Source organism: Corella eumyota, chromosome 1, assembly GCF_963082875.1.
Source record: "Corella eumyota chromosome 1, kaCorEumy4.1, whole genome shotgun sequence".
Classification (NCBI taxonomy): Eukaryota; Metazoa; Chordata; class Ascidiacea; order Phlebobranchia; family Corellidae; genus Corella; species Corella eumyota.
In genome coordinates, this window is record NC_137490.1 from 16114045 (window position 1) to 16139024 (window position 24980).

At 31.0% G+C, this 24980-nt stretch overlaps 1 protein-coding gene across 2 annotated transcripts; it reads left to right on the forward strand.

The window, feature by feature from the left end:
• Positions 1 to 123: 123 nt before the first annotated feature.
• On the forward strand, positions 124 to 24855 carry LOC145749822 (dynein axonemal heavy chain 3-like). 2 transcript variants are annotated; one of them, XM_082565697.1, is made up of 82 exons: positions 124 to 218; positions 361 to 462; positions 636 to 799; positions 1245 to 1330; positions 1427 to 1493; positions 1611 to 1782; positions 1892 to 2081; positions 2850 to 3045; positions 3149 to 3230; positions 3392 to 3526; positions 3617 to 3721; positions 3857 to 4036; positions 4223 to 4359; positions 4482 to 4605; positions 4729 to 4889; positions 5011 to 5195; positions 5311 to 5434; positions 5539 to 5692; positions 5849 to 5993; positions 6150 to 6361; positions 6432 to 6523; positions 6722 to 6836; positions 8100 to 8216; positions 8458 to 8637; positions 8816 to 8952; positions 9036 to 9237; positions 9338 to 9541; positions 9671 to 9785; positions 9866 to 10064; positions 10303 to 10525; positions 10690 to 10866; positions 11077 to 11242; positions 11505 to 11651; positions 11764 to 11897; positions 12034 to 12111; positions 12247 to 12443; positions 12594 to 12714; positions 12827 to 12937; positions 13055 to 13177; positions 13283 to 13396; positions 13531 to 13714; positions 13804 to 13907; positions 14019 to 14121; positions 14247 to 14464; positions 14605 to 14717; positions 14859 to 15028; positions 15130 to 15325; positions 15464 to 15599; positions 15763 to 15894; positions 15973 to 16163; positions 16244 to 16451; positions 16555 to 16740; positions 16808 to 16920; positions 17039 to 17222; positions 17318 to 17440; positions 17519 to 17659; positions 17793 to 17910; positions 17982 to 18170; positions 18291 to 18436; positions 18518 to 18663; positions 18771 to 18841; positions 18921 to 19115; positions 19256 to 19441; positions 19599 to 19771; positions 19912 to 20079; positions 20203 to 20316; positions 20398 to 20544; positions 20631 to 20793; positions 20894 to 21113; positions 21215 to 21438; positions 21521 to 21636; positions 21761 to 21922; positions 22079 to 22195; positions 22328 to 22465; positions 22555 to 22680; positions 22800 to 22934; positions 23005 to 23243; positions 23355 to 23554; positions 23729 to 23855; positions 23937 to 24025; positions 24171 to 24377; positions 24611 to 24855. In XM_082565697.1, the coding sequence occupies exons 1-82, from the start codon at positions 204 to 206 to the stop codon at positions 24712 to 24714; spliced, it is 12210 nt and encodes a 4069-aa protein (XP_082421823.1). In that variant the 5' UTR covers positions 124 to 203; the 3' UTR covers positions 24715 to 24855. The 2 variants fall into 2 exon arrangements, with proteins under 2 accessions (XP_082421823.1, XP_082421815.1); XM_082565689.1 differs by lacking the exon at positions 6722 to 6836 and adding an exon at positions 7011 to 7125.
• The last annotated feature ends 125 nt before the right edge of the window (positions 24856 to 24980 follow it).

Here is a 24980-nt window from a genome sequence, read left to right on the forward strand (position 1 = left end):
ACAAGTTGTCTAAATTCTAGAATTTATGTAAAACGTCGTCAGATGTCGCTGTTACCATAGCAACATTTGACTCTATTACCTGCAAAAAATATTTTTGCTTACTTTAAAATAAAGATTTTTGTATGTATTACAGAGTGCAGGTTACAATTAATATTATATAAATGTAATTTGCAAAGCAACTTATCGAAAAAAAGGCTTTCAACATGAAGCGGGGAAAGGTATTTTAACATCATTCTTTCGTGCGTTAGCTTGAATTAAAATTAATTTGAGGGTATAATAGAAGGCTAAATTTTAAATACTTAATACATACACACAGCATTTAGGACGGAAAAATAACACCCCTTTTTGTTGTTGTTACAGAGTATGCAGTCCCCGCTTGAAAGTAGTAGCCAAACTAAAGGACTTCCAAGTCTTCCCACTCTTCCTAATGGAAACAACCATGAAGAATCAGAACTTTATCAAGTTAGATTATTATTTACGACTTTTTTAGAAATAATTAAACTGGGTTGTTTTTTTTTCTGTCAACTACTTCAGTATATATAATTTATTAAATAAATCACTTATAGACCCAAATAAATATTTTCATCTAAATGCATGATATTTTTCCTAAAATTTTACCTTTATAATTTTTTTAGATTGTCCTTAAAAACAGTGCCCACCCTCCTATAATGCAAGGAATGTCATGGACTCTTTTATCTCCATTTAAAGAACAAAGATATCATCGTTCACCAAGTGAATCGATTGCAAACAATTACACTCCATCTGCAGCTGATATTAAAATGAGAGACATTCCAGCTAGGTATTACATCAACAATAATTGATGCTAATCTATCCATTTTATTTTAATAGTTATTTTTTTTTGTGTATCTTTATCCCTGATTTTAGAAGGTCTAATGCGGGACCTAAACAAAGAGTAACATCAGTTACTATGACCCAGTCTTAAGTTGCCAGTGGCAGTTTGGGATATTATATAAATTATATTTACCCGATAATTATGCTGCTGATTAAGTGCTGGCTCAGCAGGAGTTCATACCTTTTATAGGGCCCTACTTAAGGGCGCTACAGCATGAGAGCAGTGAGGATTGAACTCATGACCTCATGTGTGGTGTAGCAAGTGTTTTTACCACTACACCATGCTACCGATAAGTAGTTATTGCGACATTTAAAATGGTTAAAATAGATGGTATTAATCTTTTATCAACCAAATACACTTAATCACTTATATAATTTTATTAAATAAATAGGATGAGGAATGTAAGAAGAATTCCAGCAGGAAGTTTGAAACTAGGTCATGGTCCAAGCCCACCAAAATTGCCAAAAAAAGCAACTTGTAAGTTGCTAAAATGTTTAAAGTTTTTTTAAGTGTTTTTACATTTTTTTTTAAATAAGAAATTGTTATGTTTAAATTTTTGTTTACATCTTTTAGATGGAAAACCGTCAAGTCCACAAAAGGCAGTGAGAACTAGTTTTGAAAAATCTGTGAAGAATTCAAAGTAAAATATTTTTAGACAAATCATTTAAAGCAATTTAAAACTATTGCTTCAATAAAGTTTTACTAACTAACTATGTACTATAATTTGTAAACAAAAAAGTATAAATTAATTTAACAGAGCACTATCGCCCCTTAAATCACCTTTCAAAGTGGAGTCACCTCGAAAGATCGAAGATGACAACTTACCCCCAAGTCGACCCATGTCTCCCATGCAACAAACTGTCATGGTTAAAGGAATTGAACATGAACGCTCTTTAAACTCAATAGAACCATCTTCCAAAGATTTAGAGGTTTAAAAAAACAATAAAATAATAGTTTTAAAAAAATATTAGAAATATAGACTATAGGGATTGAATGTAGACAGTTTTTAATATTTTTTAATTACTCTCTTACTTACAGAGATATCATTATTACATCACAAAAGGAATCGATTCTAAGCAATTAGCTGGTCCACCACCAGGTCAAATGGATCGTGTCGAGTTAAACCTTTCCGACAAATTAACTGAAAATCAAGAACTACAAGGCTTACTTGGTGAATTAAAAGAAGAAGTTTTAAACGACTATGACTTCAGTTATCGAAAATCCATCAGTAAGTTTTTTAATGATATATTTATTATCACTATAAAAAAGCATGTTTTATTCTTTAATTTAAATTTACTCTAACATCTTATATATTACTACCAAAGCAGAATGTTTTTTAAATACTGTTTAAGAAGTGTTTAGTAAGTTACACACACTTTGGCATTGATTTTCTCTCACCAAAGTACTTGAAACTTTGAGTGGTAAAAAGTACAATTTAAATTGGTAAGATCAGTGCTCAGTGTTAAGCACTTGCTGAGGGTTCAAGAGAGGATTTATAGTTTACTTTAAAATAAAAGTAACCCCAATGTATGTACTTAAAAGGGTGGTTTATTAGTGCACTTTAAATAAAACACTCGAAATAACTAATACTTGCAAATTAAAAAAGCACAAGAGAATATGAAATGGCTCCCAGACAGATTTAAGTTATTGTGTAAAATGTGTGTTGGTGAAATTACTACTTTTGTTAGTTTTACAATAGGAGTAGTTTTTCATTGTTTAAACCATAAAGGTCATTTTACAATATTACATTTCTTTCCAACTACAAATAAAATTCAGCTATTGTGTGTTTAAAATAAAAAGGCCTTTTATATTTTAACAAGTTGAATTTGTATTGGTAAAGCTTGAAAGTAAAAAACTTTACAACATTAAAAAAGTCATTTTTTCCCTAAAAAACTTCCTATTTACTCTTTTTTTAAGAACAATTAAGTGTTACACAAAAAATAAGGTAAACTATTAAAACAAAACACCTTAAAAGAATAATTATTACTTTTAACAGTTGATTATATTCTGAGCGACTCTGAAGAAAGGGCAAGAGTTCACGTTTCAGCAATTCCTCAACCCTTTAAACTAAACACAATCAGGGCCCCAGTACCATGGAGACAAGCTTGTTTGGATTCCAGAGAGTTTTGCAAGCAAAGTCTGTTCACCGTTAACCCGATAATGCAACATTTACAGAATTTGTGGTGTGACAGGTATGGAGCCCATTGTTATGTTAATTTATGGATTGGAAGTTGTTAAAATATTTTCCACATAGGATTTTCTGTAGATAATACAATCTGTTTTATAATATTGTAGATTTCAACACTTGCGTTTTGTAAATACCAAACAATTACTTAGCTCTAACTTACCACTGCACCCATCTGATTTTGAAGCACTAGTAAGTGTTAAGTTTTAAATATTATAATTTTTTAGAATCAGCAATGTTAATTTATTGTTTTAATTTGTCAAAATAATAGTTTTAGATCTACGATAAATGTTTACCATAAATAAAGTTTTTTTAAATAACTATTTTTACAAATTTATGCTTTATTTCTAAAGGTTAAAAGTGAATGTGACATGGCCCAAGAAACTCTGTTAAAAGAATGGATTCCATCTGCTGTTAATTTATTTCAAGTTTACAAAGATGAATGGAAACATCTGGTTCCACTATATGACAGTGATAGCACGATTCAGGTAAAAAGTTCCCACTGTTTTAGAATCTTGCATAAATTTGTAAGGTTTAAACAAAACTAAATGTAACCAATGTGTTGCTTTTGTTCTAAGGTTCAAGAATTTTTTGCCTGTGCAGCTGCATTAATGTCCAATCAACTACGAGATATGGTAATCAATTCTCTTCAGGAACTTGTGGATTTTTTCTCTATTCATGAGGTGGAAATTAGCAATTTGGTTTTAAGTTAATTTAAATGCTGTTTTATTTTATGTTGCAAGCAATTTTTAATTTGATTTTCCCCTGTCTGGTGTACATTACAAAAAAATGCTAATTTAAAAGTAAATATTCTGCAGAATGGAAATGATTTTGGAGCAACCTACACAGACCTAAAATATTGCATGAAGCCAGTATTGCTTGTCCAACTACAAATTAAAGGGTCTAAATTGTTTTTTAATCCAAGCTTTACAGAATGCAGAGATGTGGTACTTCGTTGCTTCAGTCATATCACCACAGCAGCTGAGGCAATACCAAGGGTAAAATAAACATAAATGGATATTTTTTTACAAACTTAAGTTTGGGCTTTCTTATATATTTTATTAACAAATAATTGATACATTTGTAACTAATATTTACTATAAAACCATATTGTTTTTTTATATGGATATAGTTGATATTTTTGAATTAAATTAAATTTAAACTTTTATAATTATATTCTGTAGGTTGAATGTGATTTATTTCCTGAAATGCGAGACACAACCTTGATCATAAAAAGTGTTGACCCTGATGAACAATTAGTGAAGGATTTTATTGATATTGCAATGGTGATCTTCAAGGAAAACACTGTTGGCCCACAGAAGTATAACAAATCTAGTTTAATAATTTTTTGATGGATTTAGATTAGCCTATAATATTTTAGAAGTTTTTTTAAGTAAATACCAAAATGTTTAAGCAAGTACATCTATAAACAATACTTTTTAGATATCTTGATGTGTACAAAAAATATGCTGATTTAGTAAACAACAAAGCTGAGGTGGATGTTGTGGACTTTATAAAGGGAGAACACTACATTGATGAGTTTGTGGCTATGATCAATAAATTTGAGGTAAAACTAAATTTTGAAAGCATTTTAAATTTTAATTTTGATATTATTGACTGTTTGTTATAAATAAACTTTAACAGTTCCATTAAAAAATAAATGGAAAAATTAACAGAAATATTTTTGTAGAAAATTCGTTCAGAGATTTTAATTTTGAGGATCAGTGTTCCATTAAGCTTGTTTTGTTTGGATTGTTTAAATTTAAACAATGAGCATGCATTAAGTGCACAAAAGTTAAAGGAAAGACTTATCACACATCAGATTGAAACAAACAGAGAACTAAACAAAAAGTATGTTGTCTTTCTGTTATTTAGCAATGAATTTACATAAACTAAACAATAATCTTTTTTTTAATTGTCTAACAAGTTTTGGTTATAAATGATTTATTTTTTAATGTGGTAATTTTTATAGCATTTGTCATCAGTACGATGTTATAGCTGATCGTGTATCTGAGATGCCTGAAACCACTGTTGAGTTAGTTGAATTGGTGGAATTCCTTAAAGTTTCCAATGAGGTTACAATCTATCAATTAAAGGAACAAATTGGTTTTGCTGCAGAACGCTTAGAGTTTTTACTTGACTTTGCAACTCTGCCTTGTAAGTTTTATACAGACAATATAAAAATGCATAAAAGACAAAATAAAGTTTTAACAAAAAATTATGGGTTAGCTTAGTGACGCAATGTTAATATGATAACGTTTTTTACACATAGATGAGGACATTAAGCTAAACAGCAACGTGTTCCACTGGCCAGAACAAATACATAATGTGTTTGAGATTAACAGAAACAGGTTAATGAACAGAAGAGAAATTGCAGAAGACAAACTTAGAAAAAGGTTCGTCATTAACAATGTTGATCAAATATTTTCCTTATAAAATACATAATATTATGATAATGCAATATCTTTGGTATTTTAAAATTTAAGCTTTTTGTAATCAGAGTTAAGGAGTTTGAAGAGACACTTAATGGGTATAACAAGGAAGTTGAAAGTTTCAAGAAAAAGGAGGTGGCAAGTCCTGATGAAATGCAGAGAAATGTTGACAAACTCGCAGAACTAACTCGCTTGCTTGAAGCAGCTGCTGAGGATTTGGCGGTAATCAAACTTTAAGTTTTTTTTAATTGGTCAAAGTTCAAAAATAAATTATAAGTTTAAATACAAAATTTAAAATTTGACTTTATAAAATTTTTGACCATTTTTTATTTTATTTGTTTGACCTATTTTAAAATATAAAACAATATCTTTATACAGGCTATCAACCAAGAAGAAGTTTTAATGGAATTCGAAGAAAGTTCGTTCCCAATCTTGCAACAAATGATTCAATTCAAACAACCATTCGATAGTTTATGGAACACAGCACTTCAGTGGCATCTTAAGAATGAAGTGTGGATGACTGGTACATTTTAATAATCCAATATTATTGTTTTAAATCATGTTTTATAATAATATTTTAACATAAAGGCAATTAAAAGAAAAGTATTAAATATTGTGTACCAATCTGTTTTTTTTTTCTTCTAAATGCAACTTTACGCATGTTTTTTTTTAAATATAGGCCCATTCCAAGACATAAATTCAGAAGAAATCAATGAGGAGATTGGATTAATGTGGAGGACAGTTTACAAATTGACAAAGTCCTTTTCTGATGCTGCTGGACCCAGAAGAATTGCTGAATCTGTGAAAACCAAAATTGACAAATTTAAGCAGCATCTGCCTATCTTAACCACTATTTGCAACCCTGGTATCAAGGAAAGGCATTGGGAACAAGTATGTAGTTTTTGTTGCCAATAATTGTAACCATTCTTAGTGTTGTAAATAATAAATGTGTTATTTATAGATCAGTGATATTGTTGGATTTGATATCAAACCTGAAGCTGAAACATCCCTTATCAATATGCTTGAATTTGGCTTAAACAAATACATAGATGAGTAAGTTTTAAGTGCTTTTTGCTTTTTCTTTAATGTTTAATTTACACTAACAAGTTGACATATTTTGATTTGATCTAATGCTTTTTTTAAATTAAATTCTGATTATGCAAAATTAAAAGTAATTTTTGCTGAGGTGTAAATTAACAAAACTTTAAGTTTTTTTGTTGAAACTAACCCGCTTATTTTACTAACAAAAAGACTTGAAGAGATTGGTGTTAATGCTGGCAAAGAATTTGGTCTTGAGAAAAATCTAACAAAAATGAAAAATGAGTGGGGTGAAATGTGCTTTACTTTAACTGAATATAGAGATAGCGTAAGTCAATTAACTAAAGTTAATGGAAATCTCAACCACCCAAAAAGAAAAAAAAATTACCAGAGTTTATTGTTTGAATAAAAAAAAATAATTAATTTTTGGGTGGTTACGATATACATTTCCGCTTAGTTTTTTTATACATTTTCTTAATTTCTAAAACTTTTGTCATGCTAGTATTGAAGCTATAGGGGCAAAGGCCAGTAAAGAATGGTCACTTGAAAATGCTCTGAAAAAAATGAAACAGGAATGGAGTGAAATGGAAATAATTATGCTTCCTTATCGCGATACTGTAAGAGCGTGTAATAACACACTCTGCAGTGAACTTTGGTTTAGATTAATCCGAAAAATTAATGTTTTTTTGCACTTTTTTAACTAACAATATTTAAGCAATTATATTAGCAATTGCAAAAAAACAACCGTAAAGTAAATTAAAGCTCTTAAGATTAACAGAATGAATATTAGAGCAAAAAATTGCATACTTAACAGATGATGAACAAAATAAACTTAATGTAATGTATGTTTACTATAAACTTAGACTAACTTTTTTTTACAATGATATAACAATTTAAACTAGAATTTTATTAATCTATATTTTATAGGCTACTTAAAAAACTTTTTTTATTGAAATGGCAAAAGCAAAAATTTTTAAATTAAAATTTACAGGATGTATATATTCTTGGGTCAGTTGAAGAATTACAGATATTATTGGACGACCATATAGTAAAGTGTCAGACAATGAGAGGCTCCCCTTATATTGAACCCTTTATACAGGAATTTTCGGTAAGGAGGCCGTATTAGTAAAAGCAAGGGTCATAGCATAGTGTTTTTTGCAGCATATCTAATGACTTTTTCATACAGCTTTTCATTGTAATATTGTCATAAATTTAGTTAGCTTTACTTGTTTAAAAGAGGTTCTATTTTTGCACCTTAGTTAGTTTTAAAAATAGGTTACTAAGTGTTCAGTTGGTGACTAAGGTAGTTTTGTTATTTTATACAACACAGTAAAAAAACTGCAGTAGGTGCAAGAACAAGGTTAAATATTTGCAATGTTGATGTTATATTTGAGTCAAAATTTAGTCACAATAATATGTAATTTACTTGTTAGATTAAGTAGTGCAGAAAGAATTGGCTTCATGCAAAAAAATTACAAATGCACACAGCTTGCTTACTTGAAAGGTTTGGTTATCATTTTATCCCATTGCTTTTGTCATTTCGTTTGTTGTTAAAAATGCTGTCATGATGCTTATTGCTTAAAAAATGTAGGGCTTAAGCATTTTATCATCTGTTGATGAAATTCAAGAGCTTTTAGATGATCATATCGTTAAAGCTCAAACTATGAAAGGTTCCCCATTTATTGGACCCATTGAGACTGAATCAAAGGTTTGTTTGGTGTGCTGTGTGAAAAGTAGTGTCATCATGTCTTTGTTAATGGAAGATTAAATAGCATTTTTTAAACATGTGTTTGTTGTTATAATTTGTTTATTACATAGTTGTTACATATGTGTGGTGCAGGTAAGTAAATTATTTTTCCATTTTATTTTAATTTGGTATAGAAAACATTTAAAACCTATTTTTAAATGTATCTTTAGTCAATTTGTAAAATCTATGTATTAAAATAAAGGAATGGGAAGAAAAGCTTGTTCTTATGCAAGATATTCTGGATGCTTGGCTGAAATGTCAGGCGACTTGGTTGTACTTGGAACCTATTTTCTCATCAGAAGATATCTTGGCACAAATGCCTGAAGAGGGCAGAAAATTTGGAATTGTGGATTCTTATTGGAGAGACATTATGCTGGAAGCAGTAAGTAAAGTTTACACTACTCAAGGGTTAACCATATCAAATAATATTGTTGATATGCCCTATAGAATGTTTATCATCAATTTGTATTAAATTTTTATGTTCCCATTTTTTCTATAAAAATTAATGCATTAATGCATGGAAGTTATTTTGCTTAGCTTACATAAATAAAATGTTTCAGGCCAAAGACACAAAGGTTTTGGTGGCAACATCACAACACAACATGTTGGGAAGATTAAACGAATCTAACGAACTTTTAGATCAGATCCAAAAAGGTCTTAATGATTACCTTGAAAAAAAGAGATTGTTTTTCTCAAGGTAAACTTTTTATGGCCTTGTATTTCTTACACACTTTTAAAATTGAAACCTCTTTGTATTCTACATAAAAAACATATTTTTAGATTCTTCTTTTTGTCAAATGACGAACTTCTTGAGATATTGTCTGAAACAAAAGATCCACTTCGTGTTCAACCACATTTAAAGAAGTGTTTTGAGGGAATTAACAAACTCAAATTTACTGAACAAATGGAAATTGTTGGAATGGTTAGTTCGGAAAGTGAGGTTGTGCCATACAGCGTAAAGATCTATCCAGCAAAAGCAAAGGTTCATTGAATCATTTTTAAAGTTGTAAGAACTCAAAAAATAAATAGTTAGACATTTTCATTTAAAGTTAGTTTAAAATTTATTTTAACACTTTTTTTAGGGTATGGTTGAAAAATGGCTTTTGGAAGTTGAATCAAACATGATTGTGAGTATTAAACAAGAAATCTTCAAGTCTCTTAAGTCTTATGCTGAGTTACCTCGTAAAAGATGGGTGCTAGATTGGCCTGGTCAAATCGTGTTGTGTGTTTCACAAACTTATTGGACATCAGAAGTAGCGGAAGCCATTGAAGAAGGGTCATTAGCGGTAAGAAATTTAAGATTTAATTATATTAGGAATGAGTTTAAATTAAGTTATAGAAGGAATCTTGGAAATTCAATGACAAACCTTAAGTTTTTCTTCATAATAATAATTATAATTTTCTGTTGTTTTTAGAATTACTTGAAACAACTCAACTCACAAATTAATGACATAGTTGAGCTAGTAAGAGGGAAACTGGACAAGGGAGCCCGAATTACATTGGGTGCACTAACTGTACTTGATGTTCATGGTAAGATAATAACAATACAGCAACACTGATATTTGTATATTTGGTGATGTTTAACAAAAACAAAATGTGATTGATTGCAGCTCGTGACACAATTTCTGAACTTGTAAAATTGGGAATAACCAGCATCCTTGACTTTCAATGGTTATCTCAATTGCGTTACTATGACAATGGTCAAGACATCGTTGTTCAGATGATCAACACTGATTATATGTATGGCTACGAATATTTAGGAAATTCTGGCAGATTGGTTATTACACCTTTAACTGACAGATGTTACCGGTAAGTTTTCACAACCTTGTTACAAACTGATTACTTTTATACAATAACTGTAATAGCAAAGTTGGCACTTCAATAACTTAAATAAAATGTCAGAGTCAGCTTGGTGTAATTTGCACATATTTTTAAAAAAACTATGCTAAACATGTTTTAACAACTTAGGAAGAAACATCTGTATATAATGTTAACCGGTCAATTTGGCATTATAGTTTGTTAAGTATAGGTAATTATATTTTTGTAGCACACTTATGGGAGCTTTAAAACTTAACCTTGGTGGTGCACCAGAGGGACCAGCTGGAACCGGAAAAACAGAAACCACAAAAGATTTGGCTAAGGCTTTAGCTAAACAGTGTGTTGTGTTTAACTGCTCTGATGGACTTGATTACAAAGCTATGGGTAAATTCTTTAAGGGATTGGCTTCATGTGGTGCTTGGGCCTGTTTTGATGAGTTTAACAGAATTGAGGTAAAATGAATTGTTCAGTTTCAAATTAAGATATCAAAAACTGTGTCAAAAATTCTATATGATAATAAAATTTAAACATTCTATGGTTAAGGTAAGATTTTAAATTTATATTCACTTGTTAATTGCTGTAAAATATTTAAACCTTTTTTAACTTATAATTTCAGATTGAGGTACTTTCCGTAGTTGCCCAACAAATTCTCTGTATTCAAAATGGAATAATGGCCAAGCTCAAGAGGTTTATTTTTGAGGGAACAGACCTAAGTTTAAATTGGAGCTGTGCTGTGTTTATTACAATGAATCCAGGGTATGCTGGAAGGACTGAGCTTCCTGACAACCTTAAGGTATGACTAAAAATTTTAATACTAGTCGCCTTTTATAGTCTAAAAGCAACTAAAAGGATAATCAATTTATTACTAATGCATGAAATTAACTTCTTATATTTTTGTTCAAAGATTATAAATTAAAATAAAAACAAAAAAAGCAATTTTCTATTTCACTACTTAAGATTAAGTTTTTATTTTCTGTAAGTAACTGTATTTTTACAAATTTAGGTTTTATTTCGAGCTGTGGCGATGATGGTACCAGATTATGGAATGATTGGAGAAATTTCTCTCTACTCGATGGGATTTGTCGATGCAAGAAGTTTGTCACAGAAAATTGTTGCAACTTACAGGCTTTGTTCTGAGCAACTTTCATCACAACATCATTATGATTATGGTATTGGTGTTTTGTATGTTTTTCATTTATACACAATTAAGAATGACTAAGCTTTTTTTAATTGTATTAAGTGTATTAAGTTACCTTTATAAGTATACCACATATTACCACACTCTTTCTGACCTTTACAACCGTGAGCATTGTATACATTTTTTAAGTAAATGTGTATTAAGATTTTTATTTAGCCTATTTTATTTTTTATTTTAAATTTTTGAACTATTTAAATAGATTATATTATTTATTATCTTTATTTCATTTTCAGGAATGCGAGCTGTGAAAACAGTATTGACAGCAGCAGGAAACCTCAAGTTAAAGTATTCTGAACAAGATGAAAGTGTGCTTATGTTAAGGGCTTTACTTGATGTCAATTTGGCCAAGTTTTTAGCCCAGGATGTACCCTTATTTAACGGTTTGTTTATATTTAATAGGAATTTGATGTTTTCTACTAATATTTAAAGCTAGCAATAATATTGCTTTAATGTGTTTTAATAGGTATTTTATTTCTTTATACTTTGTTTTAGGTATTATTTCTGATTTATTCCCTGGTATTGTTTTACCCGAACCTGATTATGACGTTTTCCTTCAAGCATTGAAGGATAATTTAAAGAAACATAACTTACAAGCTGTACCGTGGTACATCGAAAAAATCATACAAGTACCAAATTTTTTCTCTTTTTTTTAAAATACTGGTTTTTAGTAATGTGCTTTCAATATTGACCCCCTGTTCTTAAGTCATGGTTATGTATATAGACAGTAATGTTTGATTGACACTGGTATTCTTCTTTACTTAGATTTATGAAATGATGTTGGTCAGACACGGTTTCATGATTGTTGGAGAACCTCTTGGAGGAAAAACAAAGGCCTACACTGTATGTATTATTACCAAATTATTAGTTTTATTACATTATTATAATTATAAAAAGTCTTTGTTTTTTCTGTTTAAAAGAGAAATTACTATTTTTTAAATTATATTTGTAAATTTGATAATGTTACTTGTCATATAGGTTTTAGGAGGAGCCTTGACAGATCTCCATGCTGCAGGACAAATGGAGGAATTTGCGGTTGACCATAAAGTAATCAACCCTAAATCTATCACCATGCAACAACTGTATGGATGCTTTGATCCAATTTCACATGAATGGACTGATGGAGTTTTACCTATTCTGTACAGAGAGCAAGCATCTTCTACAAGTGATAACAGGTACAAATGACAACTTTTATTTGTCCTTTTTTAAGAGTGCCTTAACAATTGTGTATAAATTTATGAAAATATAACATTTTTTAATTTCCAAGCTTTTGTGTATTATTTAAGTGGTATTAAGTATGTTTATTATTCTTATGTGTTTTTTAGGAAATGGTTGATATTTGATGGACCTGTTGATGCTGTATGGATTGAAAACATGAACACTGTGTTGGATGACAACAAAAAGCTGTGTTTGATGTCCGGTGAAATTATCCAAATGAGTGCCAAGGTGAAATATGAATTTTTATCTTAGTAACAATGATATATAACTTTGTAAAATGAAATTTTAGCACCTTAGTTAATGGTAGAAAAATTGTTGTATAATTATTTACTTTTTTCAGATGAACTTGATATTTGAGCCAGCGGATTTGGAGCAAGCTTCACCAGCAACAGTATCACGATGTGGAATGATTTACTTAGAGCCTCACCAACTTGGTTGGAGGCCATCTAAGGTAATTCATTATTTTCTTTTAATTTACCAAATTAAATTTTAGCGACTTTAAAATACTAGTATTAAACCAATGCAGTGTAGTTACGATTTTAAACTAACTGTCTTTTTTCCTTTGAAGGTTTCCTACATTGCAACCCTACCAAAAACCATGGGGGAAGATCATATTAATATGTTTGATGATATGTGTGAATGGCTTATTGATCCCTGTCTGGATTTTATTCGACATGAATGCAAATTCGCTGTAAATAATTTTTTTTAACATTTTGTATATCTTAACATTTTTACCAATAAGTTCAAAGGGTAAAAAATTTATTTAATTCTTTTTTAATTTATATTTTTTTTTCAGATCAAAAGCTCTTCTATGCATTTGGTTGTTACTTTATTAAGATTATTTAACAGTTTGTTGACAGAAATTGATGAGTCAGGACAAGAAGGAAAGGAACAACTTAGTTCCCAACAAGTAAGCAGTCATATTTTATTAACAAACAAACCTAAATTATTTTTAATGCTTTGGGTAAAACCAATTCACTGTTTAAAGATTTTTAATAATTTTTTTTACAAAACAGTATGTATTAGTTGTGGCCCTTTTTTTAGATATTTTTTTGGATACAAGGCTTGTTCTTGTTCTCTGTTGTGTGGACAATTGGTGGAACAATAGATGGTGATAGTCGACACAAGTTTGATACTTTCCTGAGAACAATTATTAGTGGAACAGATACCAACTTTCCCAAACCAAAATCCTCAAAATTGACAAAATCAAATGTTTTCCCAGAACGAGGTAATATATATTACACATGAGTAAGATGCATGAGTAAGATAAATTAAAACCATGGTAGAAGTTGAGTTACTATTTGTTATATGTTTTAGGTTCTGTTTATGATTATTATTTCCATAAGCAATCAAGTGGAAACTGGAGTAACTGGATTGATTACTTAGACAAGTCAAAGATGAATATCTCCGCTGGTTCTAAAGTAGGTTTAAACATAAAGCAATTAAAATTAATTTCTTTTTTTTTCGTGATCAAAATTTTTTTTTTTTTGCATTTTACCTCTTTCAATAATTTAATGAACATATTTTTGAAGGTGAGTGAAATTATCATTCAAACAGTAAACACGGCTCAACAGAACTTTTTTCTCGATGCATTTATTTCCAAAAACATCTCAATGCTTTTTGTTGGCCCCACAGGTTAAAGTCATTTAAATTTTCTATAGGTTTTACACTATTTAAATCAAGATAAACAGTTTTAATTTGAAGTTGTAAGGATTCCATTCAATTGCAACAAAAAGTTTTTAATTGTGCCTACTGCTTAGGTACTGGAAAATCGGCTATTACCAATGATTACCTTATGCATTTGGCTAAAGAGAAGTTTATGGCCAATACTATCAACTTCTCTGCCCGTACATCAGCAACACAAACTCAGGACATCATTATGTCAAAGTTAGATCGACGTAGAAAAGGATTGTTTGGACCGCCAGTGGGCAAGAAAGCACTGGTGTTTGTTGATGACTTAAACATGCCAGCCAAAGAGGTAAATGCTGTTGTGTTAAGAGATTTAACATCCTTAGTTGTGTTTCAAAATAAAAGATGCTTCAGTAGTTGTTTAAATGCATTTAAAAGTATACACACTATTTGACATACTTTAATACATACCCATTGTTATTATGTCAGGTTTATGGAGCACAACCTCCTGTCGAACTTCTAAGAACATGGCTGGATCATGGGTTCATGTATGACAAGAAAGATTCATCCAAGATCAACCTTATCGATGTTCTTTTCTTGGGGTAAGTTTTTTACCCTTTTTCTAATAATAGTGCAATATTAATGTGTGAATTGATGGTTTAATTCTGGTTTTTAAATATAATATTAAAGGGGGCAAAATGTTTGTTACCCTAGCTAAAATTTATTATTCATGTGGTTTTTAGAGCAATGGGTCCTCCTGGAGGTGGAAGAAATGACATCACTGACAGAATGACTCGACATTTAAATGTAATTTATATTGACACATTCTCAGATGACACCACTATCAAGATTTTCTCAACAATTGCTGACTGGCACTTTGGAAATGGATTCGATTCAGCCATTATGCGATTAGGTAGGCAAAAATTTTGTCATTTAGAATACATTGAAACTATTTTTTATTAAAGTTTTTTTGCCATTTTTTAAACATATAATAAAAATTGTTATTCTTTTTAGGCAAAATCATGATTCAAGCTACCCTTGGTGTATACAAATCAACAATCGAAAGTTTTCTACCTACACCAGCCAAGTCTCACTATGTTTTCAACCTTCGAGATTTTGCAAGGGTTATTCGTGGTGTATTGTTGGTGCCTTCAACCCATTTAAATGACTCGGATAAGTTTATTCGCTTGTGGGTTCATGAAATATACAGGTAAACTTATATTCTACTTTTTCAAGTTTAATTTGAATTATAATTAAAAATGTTATAATAGATTGTATACGAATTTGGTGTAAGCAGTTTTTGTTTTGTTAAAAAAAACACCAACTAATAAAATTTTTTTGTTCTTAGAGTATTTTATGATCGTTTAATTGATGAAAGTGACAGACAAACTTTCTTTTCTATTGTGAAGGAAAGTTGTTCCAATTATTTTAAACAAAACATGGACAAAATCCTTAGTCATCTCTACAAGTCCAAGAACCTCACGGTAATTCAAAAATTGTGTTCTAATATTTATATCTTCAGTAGTCTTGGTAATGTAGCATAATATATTGTTTAACAATGCAAATTATTTGGTCTTGTCTTTTTTGTCTTTATTAAATAAAACTTTTCAAATATTTAAAAAGGATTTTATTTACAACATTAAATAGGATGATGATGTTCGTAATTTATTCTTTGGAGACTTCATCAATCCTGAAGCCAACCCAAGAGTTTACAACGAGATTCAAGACCTTGCACAACTTACACAAACCATGGATTTTTACTTGGATGAGTTTAACCAGGTAACAATGCCCTGTTAAGAACTAAACAACCATATTAATAATATTTATTAGCTTTTTAAACTTATTTTTAATGTTTAGATATCTAAAGCACCAATGTCATTGGTGATGTTTAAATTTGCTATTGAACATGTGTCGAGAGTATCTCGAGTTCTTAAACAAGATAACGGCCATGTACTCTTAATTGGCATTGGTGGCAGTGGAAGAAAAAGTGCCACCAGATTGGCGGCCTTTATGACGGATTACGACATTTATCAAATTGAACTTACAAGGTAAAAAAATATTAAAACAATTTGCAGCCAAAGTTTGAGCATTGCCAAAGTATGATTATTTTAAAAGCACATTTTTTTAGAACATACTCCTTTGCTGACTGGAGAGATGATATCAAAAAGATGATGGTCAAAGCTGGTGCAGATGGGGTACAGACAGTCTTTCTTTTCAGTGATCAACAGATCAAGGAAGAAGCATTTGTGGAAGACATAAACATGATTTTAAACACTGCTGACATTCCAAACATTTTCCCAGCTGATGAAAAGGCAGAGTTAATTGAAAAGATGCAGGTTATTAATCAATTAACAAAGTTTTAAATTACTATATTTATATACTTATTGTTTTGAAAACTTTTTGAAAAATGTAAAAAATTACTCTACTTAATGTTTTTAGAATGTTGCCAGGACAACGGGCAAAAAGATAGAGGCCACTCCACTTGCTATGTACAATTTTTTCATTGAAAGGGTGAAGAGTAATCTCCATGTGTGCTTGGCCATGAGTCCTATCGGTGATTCTCTTCGTAACAGATTAAGAATGTTTCCATCTCTTATTAACTGCTGCACCATTGATTGGTTCCAGGTATATTAAAGTTAATATTTATTGTAAAAAGATTCCCTACAGCATTAGTAACATTCTTATTTATTAGGCTTGGCCAGAGGATGCATTAGAAATGGTTGCCAACAAGTTTTTAGAGGATGTTGACATTGAAGATGACACAAGAAATAAATGTGTCAAAATGTGCAAACTTTTCCATGAAAGGTAAATTGATTAGTTTATTTCATATAATGGTATCTTACTCTCAGGTAATTATTTTTATAAAGCATCTTACAAATGCAACTTTACATAAAAAAAATTTTTAATCCTTTTTTTTGTTCAGTGTGCGTTTACTTTCTGAATCATTTTGGGATTCGCTTCGACGCCGAAATTACGTTACACCAACATCCTACCTCGAGCTTATTCTTACGTTCAAATCAATCTTGGGAGTCAAGAGAGATGAAGTAAAAACTTTACAGGACAGATATATTAATGGATTGGAAAAATTAGACTTTGCAGCATCACAGGTTAATTTTAAATAAATTACATCATACAAGTTTTGTTGGTTATTATATATTTAGATTATTCAATATATTTTTTAAATACTTTGTCATATTTACAGGTTTCGATTATGCAAGTAGAGCTCACCAACCTTCAACCCGAGTTGATTAAAACCTCAGCAGAGACCGATAAAATTATGGTCAAAATTGAACACGATTCTGTTGAAGTAGAGGCAAAGAAAGAGGTATAGTATTGCATTTTTTTCCAATTTTTTTTTTTAAAAGAATGTATTTAATTTCCTATAACATCCACTAAACTTCAGGTTGTTGCTGCTGATGAGAAAGTAGCAAACCAAGCTGCATCAGTTGCTCAAGCCATTAAAGACGAATGTCAGGCTGACCTTGCTGAAGCTATGCCTGCTCTGGAGGCTTCCATCCAGGCTTTAAATACCCTTAAGCCATCTGTGAGTTAAAACATATTTATATAACATATAAGCCGTAAAACTGCACAGGCTTTTTTATGTGAATTCTAATACTTTTTCTGTGTTTGTAACCCTGGTGTTTTTTATTTAATCTGTAATTTACTGTATGATTTAGGATATCACATTGGTAAAATCCATGCAAAATCCAGCCAGTGCCATCAAACTTGTATTGGAATCAATTTGCATCATGAAAGGAATTAAAGCTGAAAGAAAACCTGATCCATCTGGTTCTGGTAATTTAAAAACTATTTGTTTTGAAATTGTATTTTTAGTGTCAAAAAAACTCAAATTTAAACATTTAAAGGCAAAATGGTTGAGGATTACTGGGGGCCAAGTAAAAAGATGTTAAACGACATGAAGTTTTTGGACACCTTGAAGACTTATGACAAAGACAACATATCACCTTCTGTCATTAAGAAGATTAGAGACAAATATATTCCAAATCCAGAGTTCAACCCGGCTACAATTAAAAATGTGTCATCTGCTTGTGAAGGTTGGTTACCTTAGCTATTGCTGCATGCTAATAGTTTAGTATCTTGTCAAGAAAACAGTATTACAGTGTATAAAATTAAAATAATTTACAAAGTGTAAAACAAATTCCACTTACTGTTAGGCTTATGTAAATGGGTGAGGGCAATGGAAGTATATGAGAGAGTAGCTAAAGTTGTTGCTCCCAAGAAAATCAAACTTGCTGAAGCGGAAGCTGAATTCTCAACACAAATGACAAAACTCAATGCAAAACGAGCTGAATTAAAAGAGGTTAGTAGTTAGCTTATCCTTAAAACGCATGGTCAAAAAGAGTACTAAAGAATTATCACAATAACTTTATTTAAAACAAAGGTGTTGGACAAAGTTGAAGCTCTACAAAATGAGTTTGATGCAATGAACACAAAAAAAATTGATCTTGAAAACAACATCGACCTTTGCTCAAAAAAACTTGATCGTGCAGAAAAGTTGATTAGTGGGTTGGGCGGTGAAAAAGACAGGTTTGTATTTTTAATTAATTTAAGTTTTAAAACACTTAGATAGAAATAGAGAAAAAATTGTCAATAAAAAATTTGGTATTAGGTACCTAAAAACTTGTATCTTGCAGATGGACAATTGCAGCTGAACTGTTGGGAATTCAGTTAACAAACTTAACTGGAGATGTCCTTATGTCAGCAGGTAAATCTGATTTGCTTTGATTTACAACTAAATAGAAAAAAAATTACCTTTCTTAAGGTACATATCAATATTTTTTTAGGTACTGTGGCCTATCTGGGACCGTTCACTGTTGATTTCCGAAACAAATGCATTACTGATTGGTCAACATCCTGTCGAAGTGTTGAAATCCCTTGCTCAGAAAACTTTTTACTTACAAATACATTAGGAGATCCAGTTCAAATTCGTGATTGGCAAATTGCAGGACTGCCTGTTGATTCATTCTCAGTGGACAATGGTAACTCAACTAAACAATAAGTTATTGATAACCAAATGTTCATTAAATATGCTGATGATATTCAATTACTAAGTATACATAATAGTTTATATTTTTGCTATTAAGTAACAATTAAAACAATAAAAAAAACTATTTTATAGGTATCGTCGTTAAAAGCTCTAGACGATGGCCGTTGATGATTGATCCACAAGGACAAGCCAATAAGTGGATTAAAAATATGGAGAAACACAATAAGCTTGCTGTTCTTAAACTATCAGATCCAACTTACATTAGAACTCTGGAGAATTCAATCCAGTTTGGAACCCCAGTCTTACTTGAGAACCTTGGTAAATTTGTTTTTAAAAATTTTTTAACAAACAAATGTTTCAAAACATTAATTGATTTATATGCACAGTAAAAAAGGACATTAAATAGAACATACCCCGTTTCTTTTTCCTTTTTTATATAGCTGATAAGATTTTTAATTGCTATTATTCAACTTAGGTGAGGAGATTGATCCCATCCTTGAAACAGTTCTATTGAAGCAAACTTACAAGCAACAGGGTGTGCTGTACATTAAGCTGGGTGACAACACAATTGAGTACTCACAAGACTTTAGATTTTACATGACCACAAGCTTAAGAAACCCTCACTATTTGCCTGAAATTTCAGTAAAGGTAAAACAAGTGTGATTTTGATTAACCCTAATGAATTAGAAGCCAATTAATTTGAATGCAATATTTCAACAAAATACATTGCCAGTAACAGAGAATTTTTACTTCTTTACAAAATTCATTTAATAACAAATTTTATTCAGGTGTGCTTGGTCAACTTTATGATCACTTCGCTTGGACTTCAAGACCAACTTCTTGGTATTGTGGCAGCAAAGGAAAAACCAGAACTTGAACAAAAGAAAAACGAGCTTATTTTGGAAGGTGCTGAAAATAAAAGACAACTGAAAACAATTGAAGACAAAATATTGAAGGTCAGGGACACATTTTTTTAAATATTAGACCTTATTATTACTTATATATGTTTACTAAGTTTTCTGAAACAAATAACTTGCCAAGCCTTTTTGTTAAAAAAATATATTTTTTTAAATGTTCAGGTTTTGTCTTCATCAGAGGGTAATATTTTGGAAGATGAAACAGCCATTCAAGTGCTCTCTTCATCAAAAACCTTGTCTGAAGAAATTTCAGCAAAACAGGAGATTGCAACTGAGGTAAAAAAAATATTTTCGTAATCCAAAATTTACTCAATTTTTTGTACTCAAACTAATCATTCTACCGCTTTGTAACAACAGACAGAAAGGCAAATTGATGAAACCAGAAATGGATACAAACCAGTTTCAATCCACTCTGCTGTACTTTTCTTCTGTATATCTGATCTTGCCAATATTGAGCCGATGTACCAATATTCATTAGCTTGGTTTATCAATCTGTATCTTATGGTAAAAAAACAAACAAATTTATATCTTAATTTGAAATAGAATACAATATTAAATAAAGGCTTTTCATCAATTTTTTTTGTTTGTAGTCTATTGAAAACAGTGAAAAATCAGAAAACCTTGAAGACCGAATTGAAAATTTGAACGAGCATTTTACCAGCAGTATTTACAACAACGTGTGCAGATCGTTGTTTGAAAAAGACAAGCTTTTGTTTTCATTTATTTTGACAGTAGCTCTTCAGAACAGCAAAGGTAATGTTTGTTTAATTTTGTATCACATGATTTTCTCTACATTTTTATTTCCTGTTTTAAATTAATGGCTATGGGAATTCAAATTGTTCAATGTCTATAGGAAAAATTGATGACTCTGTTTGGAGATTTTTCCTTACTGGAGGAGTTGCGCTGGAAAATCCTTATCCTAACCCCTCACCAGATTGGTTGCAAGACAAAGCCTGGTCTGAGATTGTACGTGCCTCAAATCTTTCTAACCTAAATGGACTGATGGATCATGTAAGCAAAAATGCCAAAAGTTGGAAGAAGGTGTATGATTCAGCCACACCACATAGTGACAAGTAAATATAATTAATGCTTTAAATTTGAAGAAGTTTGAAAAGTCAACATTTTAAATTTAGGATTGTTTATCAGATATTAATATTTTTAACCATTTTAATAGATTTCCTGACAAATGGAATACTCTCTCTGGATTGGACCGCATGGTTGTCCTTCGCTGTATCAGACCTGATAAAGTTATCCCAGCTGTACAGGATTACATAGTTGATGAAATGGGCAGAGCCTTCATTGAACCTCCCACCTTTGATCTGGCTGGATCTTATAACGATTCAAGTTGTTGCACTCCACTTATTTTTGTGTTGTCACCTGGTGCAGATCCTATGGCAGGTAAAATCAAGTTGTCATAATTTAAAGTGGTTAACATGTTTTCTTTTTTATTTAAAGTTTATTTAATAATTTTTTAATTTAGGCTTGCTCAAATTTGCTGATGATCGTGGATTTGGTGGTGATCGAATTGGAACAATATCCTTGGGTCAGGGACAAGGCCCAATTGCACAAAAAATGATTGATGATGCTACCTTGAAGGTAAGTAAATTCCAACCTATTTCTTCATGCTTTAAAAGGACCTTAAACTAATGTCAGGACATAATCAATAAAATCAATAACTGGCAATTGAAACAATTTTGTAAAATCAATTTTTATTGTTTAGGGAACATGGGTTGTTCTACAAAACTGTCACTTGGCAACCAGTTGGATGTCAATTCTAGAGAAGATTTGTGAGGAGGTGATTGTGCCTGAAAACACACACAAAGACTTTAGATTGTGGCTGACCAGTTACCCATCTGAAAAATTTCCTGTTCCCATTTTACAGGTTATTTAATTAACATTTTATTCTCTGTTTTTTTAAGAATTTTGGATAAAGTTTCCATGCTTTAAGTGTTATTATGCATTTACCTTGATTTGTAAAATGTATTTTGGTGATTATAAAAGCTTGTTGATTGATAGTTTTATTGTTTTGATTGTGTAGAATGGTGTTAAAATGACAAATGAACCACCGAAGGGACTCAGAGCCAATTTGCTTCGATCTTATCTTAATGATCCAATATCAGATCCCGCTTTCTTTGGTGCTTGCAACAAACAAAAGGTAACAAAACTAAACAATTTTCATTCTATGAATCTGTTTTCACCTATTTTGACCCAAAAAAAAAGTTTAAATTTAACTTGTGTTGTTGTTTCAATGTTAGTTTAATCTATTTAAACACATTTGTTGTACTAGGAATGGAAGAAGCTGTTGTTTGGTTTATGTTTCTTTCATGCAATGGTCCAAGAACGACGAAAGTTCGGTCCACTTGGCTGGAATATTCCTTACGAGTTTAACGAATCTGATCTTCGTATCAGTATGAGACAACTACAGGTACTTGTTAGAGTTCCTATTTTGCATAAACCTAAATTGTAGTAAATCAGTTAAAACAAATAATAATAACTGATGATTTTTTACCTCAGATGTTCTTAAATGAATATGACGAGATCCCTCTAGTGGCCTTAACATACTTGACAGGAGAGTGTAATTATGGAGGAAGGGTGACAGATGACAAAGACAGAAGACTCTTGTTGTCATTGCTCTCGATTGTAAGCATTAACTTAAATGCTGTTTTGTTGTAAAATATGTTAGACTAAGTTATTTTTTGGCATATTATAAAACTTAACAAACGCCTCACCATTGTTCTAAGATAAAGACTTTTTTTCAGGCTTACAAAGACTGTATTGTGACCGATGACACCTATCGATTCTCACCGAGTGGAAAGTATTATGCACCAGGAGAGGGCGAATATCAAAGTTATTTGGACTATGTCAGAAGTTTACCTCTTGTGCCTCACCCAGAGGTAATTCAAAAACCATTTTTAACTTTTTTAACTAATACAAATTCTTAAAATTTAACTTAAATTTTTGAAGGTGTTTGGTCTACACGAGAATGCAGACATTACCAAGGACAACCAAGAGACCGCTCAGCTCTTTGATGGAATTCTTCTGACTCTTCCTCGTCAAACTGGAGGTGGTGGAAAGTCTCCCGAAAAGGTGATCGATGAACTTGCAGCTGACATCCTTACGAAACTGCCTCCGGACTTTAACTTAGAAGAAGTCATGAAGAAATATCCTGTGGTGTATAATGAATCCATGAATACTGTGCTCAGGTCTACTAAAATATATTTAATTTTTTAATATTTAGACAAAAACTTCTTAGTCAAAACTTGTGTTTTGAATTTTGCAAAATTTTGTATTTCATTATTGCATTTTAAACACAGACAAGAACTGATTCGATTTAATCGCTTGACAACAGTTGTGCGTGCCAGCTTGTTTAATCTTCGTAAAGCAATCAAGGGCCTGGTGGTGATGTCAAGCGAGCTTGAGGAAGTTTTTACTTCAATGTTGATTGGTAAAGTGCCAGCTATGTGGGCTTCAAAGTCTTACCCATCCCTTAAACCATTAGGAGGTTATATAACTGGTAAGTGTATGTAGCAATCCGGTATGACAAGACCTTTTATATATGCAGCAAAACACTTACTATTTAAATACTAAATAAAATGTATAGTTAAAAATATGATTTGTTTTTGGAATTGCACAAAAACTATAACAGGTATATAATTTACTTACTCTTGTTTGTTGTCCTTGATTTTAGACTTGTTGGCCCGACTGCAGTTTTTTAATGACTGGATTGCAAATGGAACTCCTCTTGTGTTCTGGATTTCTGGATTCTACTTCACTCAATCTTTTCTCACAGGTGCTTCACAAAATTATGCAAGAAAGTAAGTAGTGGTTTTTTACAATATTTGACAAATAGATTGCCTGCTTATTAATTTTGTTTTAATTAAATGTTATTTTTAAAGGTACACGATCCCTATTGATCATATTGGGTTTGAGTTTGAAGTTCTGAAGTTTGAGAATGAGGAAGAAGTTAGTGAACGACCTGAGGATGGTAATTAATTCGGTTTAACATTTAGGTGGTAAAAATTTCATAGTATAGATGCCTCTAAAATTTCCATATAAATTCAAGCTTATCCATAAACCTAAAATATCACCAAAAGTAAATTATACTTTTTGATTTTTCTTTTATAAATCAGGTGTTTATGTGAGGGGGTTGTTTCTTGAAGGAGCGAAATGGGACCGAAACACAATGCGAATTGGTGAAAGCTCCCCTAAAGTTTTGTTCGACAACATCCCCATTTTGTGGCTCAAACCAGGAGAAAACTCTAAGTTTGTAAAGAAGGCAGCTTATACATGCCCAGTGTATAAAACCAGTGCAAGAAGAGGAACTCTTTCTACAACAGGTTAACATAAAGCTTTTCTAATGCTTTTACACTTTAGCGCAAATAAAATTATTAGTAGGATGCAAATTAAGACAAAAATTTCACTTAGTTAAAATCTTTATATTTTAAAGATATCACAAAATACTTCTTCATTTAAGCCAAAGTACCTTTTTAAACATTATTTTTTGAAACCAACAGACCCAAATAAAAATTGCGTTTACAAAATTACCAAAGTATTTATTTTTGTTGTTCAGGGCACTCCACCAACTTTGTAATGATGATGGAACTGCCCTCTGATCAGCCTAAAAGTCACTGGATCAACCGAGGTGTTGCCATCCTCTGTCAACTCGATGATTAATTTTTGTGTGGTTTTAAAGTGTGTTTTGTTTCCTTAGTTACTTTTTATTGCGTTGTTTGATTAGTATGATTTTCTTCCATTAAGTTAATTGCTTGCCTTCTTGATTTATATTTTAGAAGTATTGCCTGTTTTTTTTTTATTTATCTCATACCCCATATTTTATACTGAGATTATAAATACATTATTTTTTGTTTGCAAAAAATTGGTAATGTTGGTAATTAGTGTTTATTTATCAAAACTATAAAAAAATTAACACAGTTTTTACA